The 20,796-nt window shown below is 39.0% G+C and overlaps 1 protein-coding gene across 2 annotated transcripts; it reads left to right on the forward strand.

Moving 5' to 3' along the window:
* The first annotated feature begins 8,903 nt into the window (after window positions 1–8,903).
* kars1 (lysyl-tRNA synthetase 1) lies at window positions 8,904–20,554 on the forward strand. 2 transcript variants are annotated; one of them, XM_028584784.1, is made up of 15 exons: window positions 8,904–9,167; window positions 10,214–10,384; window positions 10,748–10,892; window positions 11,001–11,166; window positions 11,268–11,361; window positions 11,847–12,033; window positions 13,229–13,354; window positions 13,592–13,711; window positions 13,857–14,019; window positions 17,504–17,677; window positions 17,961–18,046; window positions 18,145–18,230; window positions 18,320–18,446; window positions 18,553–18,696; window positions 19,872–20,554. In XM_028584784.1, exons 2-15 carry the CDS (start codon window positions 10,242–10,244, stop codon window positions 19,944–19,946), a joined length of 1,836 nt encoding a protein of 611 aa, XP_028440585.1. In that variant the 5' UTR covers window positions 8,904–9,167; window positions 10,214–10,241; the 3' UTR covers window positions 19,947–20,554. The 2 variants fall into 2 exon arrangements, with proteins under 2 accessions (XP_028440585.1, XP_028440596.1); XM_028584795.1 differs by lacking the exon at window positions 10,214–10,384 and having other exon boundaries at window positions 8,907–9,167.
* The last annotated feature ends 242 nt before the right edge of the window (window positions 20,555–20,796 follow it).

The following is a 20,796-nucleotide window of genomic DNA, read 5'->3' on the forward strand; positions in this document are numbered from 1 at the left end:
ACAAATGTCAGTGTTTTTACTATAAATATATAGAACTGAATATGATTATACAGCATGGCTGTAAATGTCTCACTTAGATCCAAAATGCTCTTTTATACACATACTGGGGAGGTAATTACTTTTTTGAAATTACAGTTTCCTCATTTGTGTGTTTCCAATGTAACTGGAGATCAGAAATATGTAAAAGCGTGACTCATTATACAGTCACTACTAACTATATGGAAAAGAGGGGGATTGTTGATAAAGGTTCTTATATTTCCTACAGACTACAGACTCTAACTGTCTCTGTTTCTTGCAATAGAACAAGTGGTTTTCTTTTAATATTACCCATTAATTTAATGTCAACAAATTAAATCTGCTGTCACAGGTGTTATTTTTGTTCCTAAAATGGTACTTTAGACACCAATAAAAAATGTACATGTGCCTCGAGGAGATGTTGTAGTAGCGACCAGATGGATGTTTTACCATTGTTGCCTGTTTAATACCCCAGGTTCTGCCAGTGATGATTAGTCCTCATTAACTAGAATGTTTTAAGCCAAAAGATTTTAAATGTACTTTAAATGCTCAACAACAGTGACCAGATAAATGTGGTTGTGGTTGATAAATGTGTTGTGCAATTTCTGTCATGCATCTAACTAGTTTGTACTGAAGTATCCATTGCATTTATGTTATACAACGTAGATGCAGACACATTTTCCCTGAAACTGCTATGCAGCTAATATACTGTAAATGTAGATCTGTTAGTTTTTGAATATATATTTTTCTAAACAGCATAAAGTAGAAACCAAAGTAGATGTTCTTTCTATTATTTATGTTGCTTGTTGAAATATTTTCTGATGCTTTGAGTGCCGCCTGAAACCGATTTTTAATCAGTTAAAAACAAATGCAAATTTCTCAATGCATGCTAGAATTGTTTTGTCCTATACTGTAATTTAGAGCAATTACAAATTCTGCAAAACATACATTTTCATGTAATTTGTTCTAAGTCTGGTATTATTATTATTATTATTATTATTATTTTCCTAAATCCATTCTCAACATTTCTGTTACATCTTTAACTGTCACTCTTTTAGTAAACAGCATATTTTTAGTCTTGGAAATAGCAAGGGGGAATGTTTTCATATTTTTTTTTTTCTAACCATGTGAACAACTGTCAAATTATTACCCTTTGGGAGGGGGACCTTTCTTCATATTTTGCTTTTTTGGGGATTTTTTTCATTCTTTTGCAATTCTGTTTCTGTAAACTTGCTGCTATCTATATTAAACATATATACTTTAAATGTTATACAATTTGAGTTTTTTTTTTTTTTTTTCACGTTTTTTTATTCAAAGTTACTGCAGAAGAATACTTTGCTGCGGGATGAGCCATGGCTGGAGGCATTATGTTTTGGGGTTGTCTGTCCATCCCATTCTTGTGAACACTATTTATCTCAGGACCCCGTGGAGGGAATTTCTTCAAATTTGGCACACAGGATAAAATGATGAAGCAATGACATTTTATATCCAAAATGTCAAAGGTTGACTTCACTGTGACATCATATTGTTCTGCAAAAACACTTTCCTGACCATTATACAATGCCATAACTCAGGAAGAGAAGGGGAGGCATTTGGTCACATACTGAATTGGTGACACTAATCTTGGCTGCCCACCTTGAAACTGTGGTTATTGTTTAGATCTTCTGTGCTGCCGGGTTGAAGATGTGTGTGAAACATCCATGTTCCGCCAAAAAATACACTTGATGCCTTTTTATTAAGTTGCTTCCAAATCTACATACATACATTCTGAGTCTAGACAGGCATGGATGTAAACTGCAACTTGACTGGTTGGCGGAGGCATACAACCGCAAGGCGTTAATTCTAGATAGTTTTAGTTGTTACTGTGCCAAAGCACCCCACCCCACCATAGTTTACACAGAAGTGCACACACTCATGTCAGACTCCTAAACATTCAACCTTTATTTTATTCAACTCCTAAACATTTGAACATGTGAAGGGCATTTCAACAATCTGCAGCAAGTGTCCCTTGTCCAAGTGTTATCTTATCTTGCTTTTAGAGCCACCAAAAGCTTTATTTCTGCAAATTCTGTGAAAATTTAATGGAAAACTTTTTTTTAAAGTCATCCCTGTATTATGAGGTATTTAGAGAGTTCTGGGTGTTGAGAAGTGTTCCCATTTTCCACAGAATGTGATATGCTTCACATGCTTATTTGTGATTAACAGTATAGGAAATAAAAAAATGCTTTTACCAATATGTTACCAGTCCTTGTGCAATACTAGGAAAGCACCCTTAACCAAGCTTTGACCTAAAAAAAAAAAAAAAAAAAAAAAAAAAAAAGGATCACCTTCAAATTGGAAACCAAATGATGACAATTATGCCTGACAGTTATGACAGTTAAGCTGCATCATGATAACATCCCTTCTGGCTTATTATTTGCACATTCAATTTATTTCTTGTGTTAAACCCATAGACTGTAAATGGTCACTGTTGTGGAGCATTTAAAGTACATTAATATTAACAGTCTATGGTTAAACCAAATTACATGTTTCTCTAATATTACTCTTACTATTACTAAATCCAGACAGTTTGCTTTCCTGGCCCCTCAATGGTGGAACGAACTACCTATAGATATCAGGACTGCAGATCTCATCTGACTGCAACTTGGCCCATAAAATTATATTAAAAAAGAAAAGAATACATCTTTCTCTATCTCTTATTGTCTCTAAATGTGGCACTTTAATTAGCAGCACATTTGATGAAGTTGATGTACTTTCATGATTCTTGCACTTTTGGTTGAATGCACTTATTGTAAGTCGCTTCGGATATAAGCATCAACTAAATAAATGCAATGTCCAGGATCGGTTTCCTATTCCGCAACAGGACCTCTTTCACTCATGCTGCCAAGCTCGTTTTGGTGAAAATGACAATCTTACCAATTCTCAATTTCAGTGATGTCCTTTACAGAACTGCCTCAAACTCTCTCCTGAATAAACTAGATGTTATCTACCACAGTGCCATACGTTTCGTAACTAGAGCCCCACCTGAACACCCACCACTGCAACCTCTATACATTAGTTGGCTGGCTCACCATAGCTTCACCCACCCGCAACCTGCGCTCTAGCAGTTACATCTCCTTGGTCACCCCAAAAGCCAGCACCTCCTTTGGAGCCGCTACTCCTTCCAGTTCTCAGCTGTAAATGATTGGAATGCACTTCAAAAAACCCTGAAACTCAAAACCCTTATCTCACTAACTGCCTTCAAAGTACGTCTGTCTGAGCTCCTGTCCGATCACTGTACATTCTCCATCATTCATGTTCTGTTTTCACACACCCTTGCATTATTGCATTCCATTATCTCTGTCACGTCCCATTGCATATTTGCACAGGCATTGCTATTGTCATATTCTGCTTACGCCCTTTTGACCTATTCATCCGCCCAGGTTTGCTCAACTGTCATTCCTCCAACCTATGTGTCACACAATTTTTGTACACCACAATCTGTACATATTGACCACATCTCAGCATTTTATAGACTGCTTCATGCAATAACTGTAAATATTGACTAACTTTACTAACATCTCAGCATTTTATAGACTGCCATTCATGCCATTTGCACTAACTGGTTTGATTTCACTGATCTTTAAATCACTACCTAGTCCACTATTTAAACTAACTGTTTTTGTTTTTCACTACATTCAACATGTTATAGACTGTCTATTCATGTTAACTGTTATTACCATATCACTTTTTGCCTATCCTTCATCACTAACCAGACCAATGCCTATTTGCACCTTTTGTAACTGTATATTGAAATGAGAACTCTTCAACAGCCTACATTTCAAGCAATTTATATAGACTGTCTAGTCATATATATTGCCATATAACACTTCTGTTAATCAAGCATTCAATTTAGTCAGGTCAAAATTTCCTGTTGACCAGCACTTTTGTACAGCACAGTTTTGCCAGAAACAAACATTTTACTGTAATACTTCAACGTCCTTGGAGGTGAATAGCGTTTTAGTGACCCTCTCGGACACCTCCTGCAGAGGAGGAACAGTAGGACATGTCCTGCCCGCCTATTTTTTTTTTTTTTTTTTTTTTTTTTTTTTTTTTTTGCAGGGTGGTAGGGGAAGACTCATGAATATTCATGAGGGAACTCATCCCTGAATGGCTAGTACTCGTTGCCTGCTCTGGTTGGGTTGGTTAGGTTCAGAGCCATAGAGATATTGTCTTTCTCTATCACTCTGGTTAGGTTTAAGCAAAAGGCAGCAGGGGTTGTAGCCGATTCTGTGGTCTGTCCCAGGACCATGGTCTCTGGCAGGGACCAGTGGTCACAACCACTAGGGGCGCTAGAGACACTGGTCGCGACCAGCTCCTCAGTGGTCTTCCCTGTGGTCCCTGTGGTCTGTGAAGCGGCTTTAGTATTTTCTCCCCTTTCCTGTTGTTTTGGCAGCACTGTTAGCTGGATAAATGTCAGAGATCACAATATTTTGTCTATAAAATACACTATATCATATATATTATGATTATTATTGTAATTATTATTATTGATAATGGAGATCCGTGTGGTCAGGACCAGCTGGTCTCTGGCAGGGACCAGTGGTCACAACCACTAGGGGCGCTAGAGACACTGGTCACGACCAGTGGCACAGTGGTCATGACCAGCTTCTTACTGGCACAAAGGGCACTAAAATTACTGGTCCCGACCACCTCCTCTGTGATCTGTTCTGTTGTTTGGACCAGTTGAGTGATCTGTGGAGTGTTTATTTTTAATACAACTTTTCACGTTTCTCAAAGTGTGAGCAGAGTCGCCTAATGTGAGAAGCCATAATAGTTTGTCTATCCAATGCTATTGATCACTATTATTAATAAAAATCATAATAACAATGATTAAATTATTATTATTAGTCGTAGTTGTATGAGTAGTACTATCAACTATGCAGGTCCGTGTCTTCCATTGAGAATTGAAGATTAATTTTCAATTGGTTTTTCGATCATGCCATGGCTACATGGCCACTGCCTTTAAACTAATGAAATGAAGTAAACGGTTGGTGATTCAGTTCATGGCCAATAAGAAGCCATTTCCAATTTTGATGCCAGGTGTGATTATATTGATCATATGCTGTATGCTAAGTATTTTTATTGCTTTAGAGAAGATACAGTGCAACATTACAATGCCAATTATAACAAGACCTCTTTCAATTAACCCCATCCCACCCACAACAAACCCTTGAGGAAAGGAAAGCTAAAGAAACAAAAAATAAAAAATAATAAAAACACCTTTCTTCTATTACTCATGATAGCAAATAGTGTAATCAGTGTGCTTCACAAATCTTAGCAGTTATTAAGAGGGACGTGTAGTAAGTCTTTCAAAGTAAGCCAGTAAAGGGGCCCAGTTTTTGTAAAATGTTCTGTTAATCCTCTAAGAAAGTATTTGATTTTTTCTATTTTTAGAAACATCATAATATCAGAAAGCCATGTGGAGGCTTTTGGTGGTGTAGATGTTTTCGTAGTATTCTCCGTCGTGCTATTAAGGTGACAAAAGCAGCAACACTTTCCTTCCCATTGGACCTTACAATATCACCCCCTTTTACCCCAAACACGGCCATTGTAGGGCTAGGTTGTAGATATAAATCAAAGGCTTCATTTAAGACCTCAAATACTGAAGCCCAGAACTCTCTCAACCTGGAACATGACCAAAACACGTGAAGTAAATCTGCTCTGTCCATTCTACATCTTTCACAGATGTCATCCATGTCAGAGTATATTTTGGCCAGTTTAACCTTACTGTAGTGCATACGGTGAAGAACTTTAAACTGAATCAAATTCAAACGTGCACAAGAAGAGGTTGCATTCACCCAGCTTAGAGCTCTGTCCCATATAGCATCTGATATATTTGTCCCTAACTCTTCTTCCCATTTTGCTTTGATAGGATCCATGGATATACTGTAAAGTGAGATTTGAGACTCATGACTTCACAGAGCAACTTAGAGAAATATGCAAAGAGTATTCCTCTTCCACAAAGCCGAGCCAGATGTTTGATGCTCATGATGTTAAGGTAGAGTTTCAGAGAGTTGAGACAAATAAGAGCATGGGGCCTGATTCTATTACAGGAAGATTGCTAAAGCACTGTTCAGAACAGCTTTGTGATGTGTTCTGTAATATATTTAGGATATCTCTGGAACAGTGAAGGGTCCCAAAGTTATGGAAGGAGTCCACTGTTGTTCCGGTGGCTAAAAGCGGAACCCCTAAGGTGCTAAATGACCTCAGACCAGTGGCATTGACTTCACTGGTCATGAAGTCATTTGAAAGGCTGGTCAAAATGGAAGTGATAACTATGGTGGAGGAGGCTTTAGACCCCAAGCAGTTTGCATATAGAGCAGGGATGGGGGTAGAAGATGCCTCAATCACTTTACTTAACTTTCTGTATAAGCACCTGGAAGGTCCTGGCACTCATACCAGACTTTTATTTATGGATTTTTCATCAGCTTTTAATACTATTCAACCACATATTTTAGCTTGGAAACTGCATACCTATTTTAATTTTGATGCAAATTTTGTCGGCTGGATTGCAGATTTTTTAACATGTAGATCTCAGAGGGTTAGGGTTAATGGCTTTCAGAACAGCGCTCCTCTTCCACTGGCTCTCCTCAGGGCTGTGTCCTGTCCCCGTTGCTGTACATTCTTTACACCAATGACTGTAGAAGCCAGCATGAGAACAGGCACATTCTGAAGTTTGCTGATGATAAGGTCATCATTAGCCTGCTCCGTAAAGATGAATCTGAGCATGGGCCAGTTGTGGATGAGTTTGTCCAATGGTGTGATGAGGCCTTTCTCCAATTAAACTCCACAAAAACCAAGGATATGGTCATTGATTTTAGGAAAGTATTCCTCCCACCATCTAAGACTTTCATTAAGGGAACTGAAATTGAGTTTGTTGAACAGTACAAGTATCTGGGAACTGTCATTGATAAAAAAAGTTTGATGTTAATAGTGATGCAGTCTGTAAGAAGGGACAGCAACATTTGTACTTCCTTAGAAGTTAAACACTTAATGTAGATAGGAAAATGATGTCCTTATTTTATAAATCTTTTATTGATTATTATCTTTGACCAGCAAGTTCTTCGCGAGGCCCGGTCTATATTAGACTGTACAAACCACCCCCTTCACTCTAAGTTTGTAATACTCCCATCAGGTCGCAGATTTAGAGTACCTCAGTTTAAGACCAGTAGGGGTAAAAACTCCTTTGTCCCATGTGCAATAACTCAGCTTAATTTGCACATGTAATGTAGTACTTGTTTTGTTTTTAGAGATTGTTCCAGTGGTGATAAATTCTGTTGTGTGCATTACACAGGAAATCTTTTTTGTACTCATGTCTTGTATTGTTGCCTATTTATATGTGGCATGAATGTGTTTCTTTTTATCTTTCACTTCTGACTGCATATCAAGTTTCCCATTTGGGATAGTAAAGTGACTTAACTGAACTGAACTGAACATAATTGAATTATATATTAGAGATTTGGCCTCTTAAGGTTAGAGGGGTCTGCAGTATGTCCTCCAGATCAGAGTGCTCAGGCAATTGAGAAAATTATGAGATGTGTGTTTGAATGAAATGACGAACCTGAAGATATCTGAAAAAAAATTGACTTAGTGATGTTGAATTTACTAACCAAGTCAGTGAAACTGAGAAAGATGTTATTTAGGAAAAAGTCTTTACATGTTGAAAGGCCCATACTGTTTGAAAGTGTCGTCAATTTTAGCAGCCGTAAAAAGATGATTATTACGCCGTATGCTCATTCTAAATCCACAAAGGGGGGAAAATATGGTCTAGGTCTAGGATATACTTTGCTTGGATTCCTTGGATTCCCAGGCCCATTCCAACGATCTGTGTAAGTAATCTTTGACTTTTATTGTTTTTATTGTTATTCGTCGAGATATACATGATCAGACTCTTTTTAGATTTGAGCCATCTTGTGTGTCTTTGACTATAGCCTAACTGAAATGTCATTGAATATAAGCCCCAAATGTATAATAATAATAATAATAATAATAATAAGAAGAAGAAGAAGAAGAAGAAGAAGAAGAAGAAGAAGAAAGCCACAAGAGGCCCTATCAGGACCCATTGGCCAATCAGAAAATAGCATCTCTTTATATATATATATATATATAAAGAAAGAGAGCAACTTTCAGTGCCCAGAAAAGTCCTATATAATTCCAACCCATAATTTTATGTTTATAATCTGTCCTCTTCCTTGTTTATTTTTTCCTATGTTGTCATGAACTTAAATGTTTTGTGGTAAAGTTTAAACCAGTCAGGAAGACATGGACCTGCATAGTCGATAGTACTACTCATACAACTACGACTAATAATGATAATTTAATCATTGTTATTATGATTTTTATTAATAATAGTGATCAATAGCATTGGATAGACAAACTATTATGGCTTCTCACATTAGGCGACTCTGCTCACACTTTGAGAAACGTGAAAAGTTGTATTAAAAATAACCACTCCACAGATCACTCAACTGGTCCAAACAACAGAACAGATCACAGAGGAGGTGGTCGGGACCAGTAATTTTAGTGCCCTTTGTGCCAGTAAGAAGCTGGTCATGACCGCTGTGCCACTGGTCGCAACTAGTGTCTCTAGCGCCCCTAGTGGTTGTGACCACTGGTCCCTGCCAGAGACCAGCTGGTCCCAGGACAGACCACAGAATCGGCAACAACCCCTCTCGCAAAAGGAGTGGGATTGGTTATGGTTAGGGTAAGAATGTCAGGGCAAGCCAATCAGGGATGAGTTCCCTAATGAATATTCATGAATCTTCTCCTACCACCCTGCACTTTTTTCTTTTTTTTAAATCGCGTCCCGCCCCCCTCCACCACTGTATAAAAGTCATGCTGCTTTCGTGGTATCAGTAAAAATTACAGCCTCTATGGTCCGCAAGCCGTTTTTTGTGGTACACTCTGGATATACTGTCTATGGGATATACTTGTGTTGTGTAAAGTATTCTTCTACTCTCTTTCTAGTCTTCTGATTTCCGACAGTCAAACAAACGCACCATCAAGTTCTCGCGTTTTTGCGGTACGTGCGCGACGGTTGATCTTTCTGAGCGCAACATCTACAACATGGCTGACGTTACAGCGGTAGAAGAAGAGAAACTCAGCAAAAAGTGAGCTTAATCTTTTATTCCATCGCATTTTAACCATTATCAACCCTTAACGCAGTGTTGTTTTCCTCCAACAATTTGTTGTTTTAGCAGTTATGACCGTTTTAATTTGGCTATGCAATATTATTAAACGTTGCATCAGGTCAAACGGTGATAGCGAAGCGAGGGCTCCATATGGTGACACCACAAGCCTACAGATCCCAGGATTCAGTTCGTTTGTGTCTCTTGGTAGTTGTAGTCCTGGACATGAGCTGAAGCTAATCGCAATAGTGCCGTTTACTAATCAATAAAACTACAAGATCCACAATTTAATCAAATAAATTGCATCTATACCTTGGTCGTGGCCACAAAATCGTGTGGTTTCGTTTCCTTGTGCCAGATATTGGTTTTAACGTATGGTATATTTAATGTAACATTTCTCCTCACAAGGGTGCTATTTTATGTGTGAGCTAATATTGCGCATCTGTTCATGTGCGCTGCAAGAGTTATGTTTCTGTTTATTGAATTCAAACATAACCGATAATGTAGTTTAAACTCAGTAATGATGGTTATTGCTGTCGCTCTGTTGAAGGCAAACGTCCCACTGTACTGTCGTTACGCAGATCACGGACATCTGATTGATTTTACTGCACCGTACTTAAGTGAAAGTAGGTCAATATGTAAAACCTACCAGCAGGGCACCATTTACAGAAGGCATTGACATGTATCTCTAATCACTTCTATGTTTACTGTTGGCCCATAGTAGTAGAAACAAATATTTATGTAAAGAGATATGAGCTACTGCCAATTTAGGGGACATCGCCCAACCCTATCTCTGACACACCCCTGGCTAACCAAAAGTAAAAGTAAACCTAATCTGATTCACTACAAGTTAACCTTACAAAATTGTTTTTACCTTATTGACAGGATTTGTGATCTGGCGAGGGTCTTGGTGCAGACTAGTAGAGTTATGTTCTTCTAGTGTATATTTTTGCCTGGTGGGCCAAAGACAGCCTCCACTGTATATGCTGTAAGCTACACTGTCTTTGTATATATGTCTATTTTTTCAGGTCTGTCTGCTGACTGTGGTAGCTCAGCATGCTGTGTCTGGTCAGGGCAGCCAGGCAGCAGCTGTGCCAACTTGCCTTTGGGGTCAGGGGACAGTGGTTAAAATGTGCACCCCCATGTACAACTGCAGTCCCTGCTCAAATGTACGGGATCCGTTGGAGAGGTGACAAAAGGTTGGTGGCTTTTCCATTTCAATGAGAAAAACAACCAACCTTTTGTCATCTGAGAAAATGAGGTCCCCTTTCCCCTTCCGCATGAGTGTTTGTCTCTGTTAGTAGTGGATTGTGCCATGGTCTTGTGTTTTATTATTATAATTTTTTTTTAAACACCAGAATAGCATAAAACGTGCAATGTGGTTATGTGCGAAATTGTATATTTGTGTGCAGTTGTTACGTTTTGTTAAGCAGTTGCAACATCCATGCAACTTCAGTTGTAGTTGCATCATTGACAGCAAACTTCTGTATCTTAAATATGAATATTATAAATAAATATTCAACCTTTGACTCATCTTTGATTGCTCCTTTCTTACTCATCAGTGAGCTGAAGAGACGAATGAAAGCTGAAAAGAAGGCGGCAGAGAAAGAAGCCAAGGTCAAAGAGCAGGTGGAGCAAAAGCAGGAATCCACTGACCAGGCGGCACAAAATGCCTGTGGGTTGGATGAGGAGACACTTGACCCAAATGTGAGAGATTTATGTGATCATATACCTTACATTTTTACTTATTATACCCTTAATTTTTTTAATGTTTTTTTTTGTATAAATGGGATAATTTGTTTCTCTCTAACATAGCAATATTACAAGATCCGCACCCAGGCCATTGAGGACCTGAAGGGCACAGCAGAGGACCCCTATCCTCACAAGTATCATGTAGACTTGTCACTTACAGAGTTCATCGAGAAATACAATAATCTACAACCTGGAGACCAGCTGACTGATGTTGTTCTCAATGTGTCAGGTACCAGGAATATTTTATGATATTAAACATATTTGCCATTTTATATGTGCAGTGTAATCCATCAGTAGATAACCTGTTAAACTTGATATATAATTTAACAGGCCGCGTCCATGCAAAGAGGGCTTCTGGTGCCAAGCTGATTTTCTACGACCTGCGAGGTGAAGGTGTCAAGTTGCAAGTCATGGCAAACTCAAGGTACAGCATGATAGCCTTGGTTTAAAAAAAAAAAACTGATTGTACTGATATTTGGAGGCATCATGACTGCAAACGGATGGAGATTTGTACAGAGTTTATACAGAGTGCCATGGATTGGTGAAGTGGTTTACAAATTATAATTATACTTGGTGTGGAGCAGAAAAGAGGGTGTGGAGGGAAACCATTAAAACGTGTTCAGGTTCTTGGGAAGCTTCATGGTGTCACACACTGAGTCAGTGCACGTTATTGCAGCAAATGTTTCTACTGCTATGTGGGGAATTCATTGGCTATTTGCATTTAAAAAAACACAGACTGCAAAACCACTCAACTCATCATCAAGATTACTTGATTATGTGATTATTTCAGTCAGATGTCACATATTTGTGTTGTGAAATGTTATTTGGTATATCATCGCACCTAACTATTTGTTTTTCGTTATGTGGTTAATTGAGAGTTCAGTGAGTTATCTTCTTTCACTCTGTCAGGAGCTACAAGTCTGAGGAGGCCTTTGTAGCCATCAACAACAAACTGCGGCGCGGTGATATTATCGGTGTTTGCGGTAACCCAGGGAAGACCAAAAAAGGGGAGCTGAGCATCATTCCCATCGAGATGACCCTACTATCACCATGTTTGCACATGTTGCCCCACCTCCACTTTGGCCTCAAAGACAAGGTAATGCCCATTAGAGTCCAGATCGGGCCGAATTTTTCTGTCAGAGCCTGGCCCGCGTCCGACAGAGCCGTGACCGAACCCGGCCCTAGCCCGACAGGCATTAAGAAATTTGTGCCCGAGCCCGACAAGGTTAAAATCTAATTTTTTCCTCATACTAATGACACATGTAGGCTACGTTTTTGTGTGGAAAGACCGCTTTTATTAAGCAACTGTAGGAAGGCATTCAGAAATGTCAACAGATGAGGCATCAGCTCACACGGGGCAACAAGCGCACGTTAATAAGCTGTTAAAATGTTCAAAACAAACAAAGGGGTCAAAACAAACCAACACATGGCTAAATCAAAAGTGTAGAGCTGCAATATTTGGAGGAACACAATGTTAAACTCATTGTTTTATGTTGCTTTTCTCCCGTTGGACAAAATGTTTACCTTCATCTGTTCATGGAGTCGATTGCACAGCAGCTCTTTACCATTGTAGCAGTCTTTGATTTTTGTTTTCTCACTGAAAGCATGATTGTTTAAGTGAGTGTGGTGACTTTCCATGTGCAGTAACATGACAAGTATATCGTCATTGTATACCGCACCGCTTGCATGGCTCACTGGCAATGGAATAGCCACCCGGAAACGGAGAGCAGAATGAGCGTGAGTAGAGTCTCTCAAAATCTGATGAAAATCTTTTAAACTGACCTTTGTTGATCTGAAATGAGGACAGATTCAGCAACTGCATGGCCTATTTTCGCTTAAAATGTTTTCAGAAACATGTTTCAGTGAACTATTTTAGTACAAAATGAGATTGTATTCTGAATAAGCCGCCATGGAAGTCTGGCTTTGAATTTCCGGAGAAAACAAACCCATGTGACGCGTTTGTCCAATCAGCTGCCGGTTTTAATTTTTTGGGCAACAATACAGATTAGCGCCGCCTGCTGTTATGGAGACTTATTACGTCTTGTCTCTTTGGTGTGTTCTGTGGCACTTTTTGGACCAACTCCGGGAGACTGATCAGTCCAACTAGCTTTTCTGCCGACGGTTGGCCGTCTGGTTGGTGTGTAACTGCCATTAAAGTGATGTTAATTTTACTGAATTGTGTTCACAGTAGCCTGTGTTGATGGGAAGAAGACAAAGTGACCAGTCATTACAAAAGGCAATAAGCAAAGTTGAAGCATTTTTGTCTCACCACTGTGTAATTTCTTTTAAAGGAAACACGATTTCGCCAACGCTACTTGGATCTGATTCTCAATGACTACGTGAGGCAAAAGTTTATAACTCGCGCCAAAATCATCACATACCTGCGCAGCTTCCTGGACCAGCTGGGCTTTTTGGAGGTAAGAATTGGTGTCTGTAGTGTGATGAGACATCCAGGTTGACGTCACACAACTAATTAATTAAACAGTATATCTTAAGTTTGAGTGGAAAAAGTTTATTTACACAAATTTGCATTTGAATTTATACAAAAATAGGGATTTTATAATGCTCTAGTTTGTAAATTTGTTCCACATTTAAGGCAGTTAGAATTAGTCAGCGTAAGCTAGTTTGCTGAATCATGTTTGTTGTTACTTTAGATTGAGACACCAATGATGAACGTTATTCCTGGTGGAGCAGTGGCCCGTCCATTTGTTACTTACCACAATGAGCTGGATATGAACCTGTACATGAGGATTGCTCCTGAGCTCTACCACAAGGTAATATGATTTTCAGTCACCCATCACTTTCCAGAGCTGTCCTTCTCGTTAACCAATCACTACCAGGGGCCTGGCCTGTGGAGATTTTATTTTAATTTTTTACATTGGTCAAATATTAACGCTGCACGTAATATATTTACCACAGATGCTCGTGGTTGGTGGATTAGACAGAGTGTATGAGATTGGTCGTCAGTTCAGGAATGAAGGCATCGATCTCACTCACAATCCAGAGTTCACCACCTGTGAATTCTACATGGCATATGCTGATTACCATGACTTGATGGAAATCACAGAGAAACTACTCTCAGGTAAGTGAAAACACATACAGTAGTGAGCATAGTGAGAAATAGTTAATAGAAAGCTAGCTGGTCGCCTGGGTGGCTCATCTGGTAGCGCGTGCGCCCATATACAGGTAGGTTTGGGCATCGAGAACAGATTCCTACTTGGAATTGTTTCAAAAATTACAAATCGTTTCTTTATTGGAATCGTTAGCGGCCAGGCGCATGTTGTGTTGCATCCTTGGAGCACAGTAAGCGGTGCTCTAGTGTGGCTTCATTTTACATTGAAAAAGCCCGGGAAAACTGCAACCCACCTTTGAGTCAAAATAAAACTTTCCTCTTATTTGTGAAATAAGCATGTGACCCGTTTCAACTCCACCCCTCAAAGAATCGGAATCGATAAGAATCGATATGAATCGGAATTGGAATCAGAATCGTTAATATCCAAACGACGCACAACCCATTCATACTTTGCAGTGACGTCATTACCATGGATACCTGGCGGGCAAGAAACGCCGATAGAATGGCGCTGAACAGTGGCCAGTTACGGGTCAATCAACTATTTAGACCATATGTCACTCGGAACTTGTGATCCATACACAGCACCTGCTGATGTTTTCATTGCTTTGAAGCTGGCCAAGTCTCTACCAGACTTGGAGTTTGGAGATATTTACATCTATCTTATAGAGAATCCGTCACTTTACACCGCACAAAAAATGAAAGCCTACAAAAGAACAGATAGCTATTTTTTTTCAAGAGTGGATGGGTTAACAACGCTGTTGTATGAGAGGTGAAAAACAGGAATATCTTCATAATCAAAGCAAAGGTGAGTGTTGTTAGTTAGTTAGTTAGTTAGCTAGTTAGCTAACTAGCTACCCGCTAACGTTTGCTAATCTGTTCAGTCATGTGATGAAGTCTTCATCTGAATACGTACACCCTGCCTGCCGGCGAATGACAGCTTGATAAGTAGTTTATTTTTTTAAACCTTCTGCCAACGCTGAACAACGGGACGCTAAAATATCCCGGTTCACACCAAACTTGAAATTGTCCCGGTTGTCAGTGATTACATAACCGACGTGGTCTTATTATAGCCCGATCATTAACTAAACCCATGTAGAAAGACTAATAAAGCTGTGTGTGTGTGTGTGTGTGTGTGTGTGTGTGTGTGTGTGATCATTGTTGCAACGCCTCTTCTTATCGGTCTCGTTTTAACCAGTCTTTTGCTGACAGCAAATTCACTCAATTCACACAACAAATATACGTTATAGAATGATGTTCTTGCCTGCCAGCCAGTAGTTGTGACGTCACGTGCAAAGTATGAATATACAGACGTTGATTGGTATGCGTATGCACCTTGTCTGCATTCTTAGTATTGTGTAATATTGATTGTGTATCATGTCTCATTATGTATTGGGTTTTTGTGTTCTACCCCTGTAAAGAACTTTGTGACTCGAGTCTGTGAAAAGCGCTTTATTAATACATTTTACATACCTACCTAGTTTTGGCACTCTTGTTAAGGAGATTCCCTTTGCTACAGGTGTTTTTCCAAAATCCTGTTTTTCAAATGTAATAAACTGCCACACCTAAATGATCTGCAATGCACACTAAAAATGAAACTAAAAAGCATGTGCAGTGGCATCACATTGACTTACTATCAGTGCGGAGCATGCCGTGAGAGGAGCCTCCTTGTCAGGTGGCATTTCTCTCTTTCCTCTCAGTCTTGTTTTTACATTTAAAAAAAAAAATACAATTTTCAGGAAGATTGGCAGACTTGAATCCTAACTTCAACCGTGTATAAACTAAACAATTTGATAGATAGAACTTGTTAGGGAGGTGCACAACCTGAGAGGAAGTGTTTCCTTGAAGAGTTGAAGTTTCACTTTTGATTTCACGTCAGGTGCAACAAGATCAGAAAAGTTTGCACCTGTGTAAAAACAGCAGACCTCCTAACAGTTATGTGTCAATTTGGGATTAGGAGAACATTCCACATAAAAAATCATTTGATGTATTAAGCCGGTAATGAAACAGTTGTATAGAACACTGATAACATGCAATGTATGTATTCATATCTGTCATTGAGGATGGCACTATTGCAACAGGAATTTATTGTATATTTTAAATATATAAATTTGGCCATTGTGTAGGGCTGGGCGATATATCGATATTATATCGATATCGTGATATGAGACTAGATATCGTCTTAGATTTTGGATATCGTAATATCGTGATATGACATAAGTGTCTTTTCCTGGTTTTAAAGGCTGCATTACAGTGAAGTTTTCCTGGTTTTAAAGGCTGCATTACAGTGAAGTGATGTACTTTTCTGAACTTACCAGACTGTTCTAGCTCTTCTATTATTAATGATTATTTATCTAAAATCTAAGTGTGAAGATATTTTGCGAGAGCACCAACTGTCAACTCTAGAATATATCGCCGCAATATCGATATCGAGGTATTTGGTCAAGAATATCATGATATCTGATTTTCTCTATATCGCCCAGCCCTATATTAGAAAATATGGGACGTAGAAATAAGCGCTGAAAATGTGTAGAAGAAAAATTTAACAATTTAAAATGTTGGAAAAAACTAAAACAAACCTTATGGAGCTTTGATTTCATAAAATGTACTCCTGTTGTTATACTGTATTTATGTTTACATTTTATTGTTATTTGAACAGCTGAGCATTGAACCAGGTGAAGAAACCTGTTTATTATTTATTCATTTTGCAACTGTTCACTGAAATAGCCGGTTTCTATGAAACTACTTGTGACATGTCATATTTGGCTTTGACTTTGACTGAACATTTGCTCTCACTTTGCGGAAAAAATATCGGGATATATATCGTATATCGATATTCAGCCAAAATATATCGGAATATGACTTTTGGTCCATATCGCCCAGCCCTACCATTGTGCCATTTCTTCTTAATGTCTTTTCAGTTAAGTCACAGGAAAAGTGTCCAATGAGCAAATAAAAAAAAAACTGCTCTACTTAACACAGTCAGTTTAAAAAAACAATTATATTCGGGTTAAGGCAGTACCCCGATTTCTCAAACACCATGTAAACACTTTACCCCGGTTAAAGGTCCCATGACATGGTGCTCTTTGGATGCTTTTATTTAGACCTCAGTGGTCCCCTAATACTGTGTCTGAAGTCTCTTTCCTGAAATTCAGCCTTGGTGCAGAATTACAGCCACTAGTGCCAGTCCCACAATGAGCTTTCCTTAGTCTGTGCCATTTCTGTGTCTGTAGTTATTTAGGAGAAGGGGGTGTGGCCTTGACCAACTGCCACTTTTCTCGTTTGAAAGCCATGATATCTCTCTCTCATGGGTGGGCCAAATTCTCTGGGCTAAACAGGTTGTCCAGCTCTCAACGTTGTGTCAACGCTGCAGCCGCTGGCTAACGTTAATGTTATTTAGCTAATGAAGTTAGCTTGCGAATTCCACCCGACACTGGTTACAGATAACGTTATAATGTCATCTGGCAGAAACGCTGTGCTGTCCTCTCTGCTTTAGGAATGGTGAAGCACATCACTGGAGGATACAAGGTGACTTATCACCCTGATGGTCCGGAGGGACAGGCCTGTGAGATTGACTTCACGCCGCCATTCAGAAGAGTAAGCATGACGCACGACCTGGAGAAGATTATGGGAGTGAAGTTTCCGCCTGCTACCAGCTACGACAGTGATGGTGAGAATTTGTTCAAATGGACTTTACGTGAGAAGACAATTCTCTCTGAAATGTGAGAGTAGCTTTTGTCGTTTTCCTTTTTTTTTGTATTGATGCCTTTTTGTCTCCATTTAGATAAACTGCATTGCTCCTGTCACATATTTTCTCTACATCTCTCTCATTGTCTCTATCACAAATGTAGAGTTTATTCTTCATGTTATTTCTATATTTCACGTTTTTATATATTCTGTAAGCTCATTTGTGAGTTCTCTTTATATTTCCCTTTTTATTCTTTTGTCTTCAGAGACGCGTGCATTCTTTGACAAGCTTTGTGCACAGAAAGGAGTTGAATGTCCTCAACCCCGAACCACTGCCCGCCTCCTTGACAAGGTGCTCTATTGATAAACCTCTCCATCGGATGTACGCTTTATTGATTTTTTTTCAATTATATTTTAAGATCTGTCACTAATTACTTCTCCCTCCCACAGTTGGTTGGAGATTTCCTTGAGGTCACCTGCATCAACCCCACATTCATCTGTGATCACCCTCAAATCATGAGTCCCTTAGCAAAATGGTGAGAAAAGACTTATTTCAACCTTTATATTTATCCTTTTTAAAAATGCAGTGCCCAGGTTCATACTGAAACCTCATCAATTGTTACAGGCACAGATCAGAGAAAGGCCTAACGGAGCGTTTCGAGCTCTTTGTGATGAAGAAGGAAATCTGCAATGCTTACACTGAGTTGAATGATCCAATAAGACAGAGACAGCTTTTCGCACAGCAAGCCATGGTGTGTATACAAGCATTAACTTTCTTTTTTTTTTTTTACTTTTTACTATTGCAGTGGAAGTTGGTATATTGGTGCATGTTAATCATTTGAGTGGGATCTTTTTCAGGCCAAAGCTGAGGGTGATGATGAAGCCATGTTCATTGATGAGACTTTCTGCACAGCTCTGGAATACGGACTGCCACCAACTGCCGGCTGGGGGATGGGCATCGATCGTCTCACCATGTTCCTCACTGACTCCAACAACATCAAGGTAAAGCTGATGTATGAATCATGATGCAAGCAGATGCGGCCATTTTTAAGTCCTTTTATGTCAATGATGAAGTAGATTGTTTGTCACCGTCTTCCAAACCGACCAATAGGAGGATTAAATGTTCCCTGTGGACTTTTAACCACTCACTAGTAGCGTTATGGAACTGTTTTTCTATGAGTGGTTTGTCTCACAAGGACTCACGTGCATGCAAGTGCTAATGGTTTCACACTTTTATACTGATCAACAGGTAGTTGTAATTCCCAACAAAACCAGGTAAGAAGAGGCAAGCTAGTAAATATGGATGTTAACAATACAGGATTTAAATACTTTAAAGATCTGTTGCAATGCAGCTTGCAAATGTTTGTTAGACCTCAGGGATACACACAATACTTTTTGGTTAGTAACACTGAATGTAAACATAACTTTTGTTTGTGCTATAAGAAAGTCTTGCTAATTACTGTAAATTCCAGCACTGGTTAACATAGGGCACTGTGTTCATGTTTAGAGTCAAACTGACCTGAACTTTGACAGTGTCAAAAAGAAATCTGTTCAGTGAGATTAACTGAAAAAAGGGATTTCTCCAGACGTAGATGTTGACCCAAAATAACCAGGGGCCTAACCTAAAAATCACTTGATTCTATACTGGAAAGTTGTTCAGTGCTGTCAGTTTTCCCATAATTAGTGCTGTGTACCGAGTACAGTCTTATAGTCTGCATGTTCACAATTAGAAAACCGAAACATTACATCAGTGTATGATGATAATATTTTTCTGTAATCCCATTTCCAATGTTACATGAAGTAACACAATTGTAAAATGTATCAGTAACTTGGCAGCCATACTTTCACCTCTTTTCCCTGTAATTCTTGCCTTTTTTGTTCTCCATTTGTGTTACTATAGTCTGATGGCACTTGAAGGCAACATTAATGGACCGTTAAGAGCCTAAAATTATTAACTGTTTAATATTTCCTTCAAGTACATGGTGTCAAAAAAATTAATTACAAAACCGTAATTATAAAAAGACATTTTCAAATTCACAAATTACAGTAAAATAAGATCATGTACTATGTGTGACCACATGGTGCCTTCCCCCAGTGCATCTCAAGAGGAGTCTTCTTCTTTTATGTTCATGCTGTAAGAGAGAACCTCCTGTGCTGACAGTTTTGTTCTTTCACAGGAGGTGTTGCTCTTCCCAGCCATGAAGCCCGACGACAGTAAGACATCAGCGCCCACAGAGGGCACCTCTGTCTAATGACATGACCTCTGACCTCTCCTGCTATCTGATGTGTGCAGGAGTCCGTATCGAGTAGGAGCCCTGACCTCACTTTAGTCATCAGTGGAGCTTACAGGTTCTGTTTTTTATTAATGTTAGTCTGTCAAATGTTTGCTTCTTGCTGTCATTAAGGGAAATCATCTTCTCAGTTATATGGTTGGCTGGTAAACGATGACGAATGCTTCTTTTTTTTTCTTTTGTATTTCTTACACTTTTGCCATCATATTTGCCATGTCCTCCTTGTTTGATGTAAGGAGACATTTTAATCCTTGGTGTCATCTAGACAGTAAATCAATGGTGTTTGATCAGAAAGTCATGCGTGATCTGCTGTTCTATGCAAACTTGGATAATATTATTTTTGAATATACTTTGAGATACTTAAAGGGGGGCTTTATTCTGGCTACTAAATACACCGTAGATAACCACATAAGCTCAAGAACCTGTAATATTTTTAAGTATATTCATCTGTTTTTACCAGGTGTGCTTATATTCTGTCTGAGACTTTTCATAGACTCCATACATTACGTACTCCTCTGCGAAGATGTTTAAACATGGGTATGTCTGAATAAAGTACATATGAATCAACATTGTTTGCTCTCTTGTGATGATTGTGGTCCGTCTTTGACAGAACAAAATTCAATGTATTTCAAGAGCCTAAGAGTTTATAGCATATTGTCAGGTTTACAGTGGCTTAGATTTAGATCATTCTGAGAGCAGAGAAAGGGGCGGTAACCTTGCTCCTTATGACTTCATAAGGAGCAAGATTCCAGATCGGCCCATCTGAGCTTTCATTTTCTCAAAGGCAGAGCAGGATACCCAGGGCTTGGTT

This window comes from Perca flavescens, chromosome 1 (assembly GCF_004354835.1).
Source record: "Perca flavescens isolate YP-PL-M2 chromosome 1, PFLA_1.0, whole genome shotgun sequence".
NCBI lineage: Eukaryota > Metazoa > Chordata > Actinopteri > Perciformes > Percidae > Perca > Perca flavescens.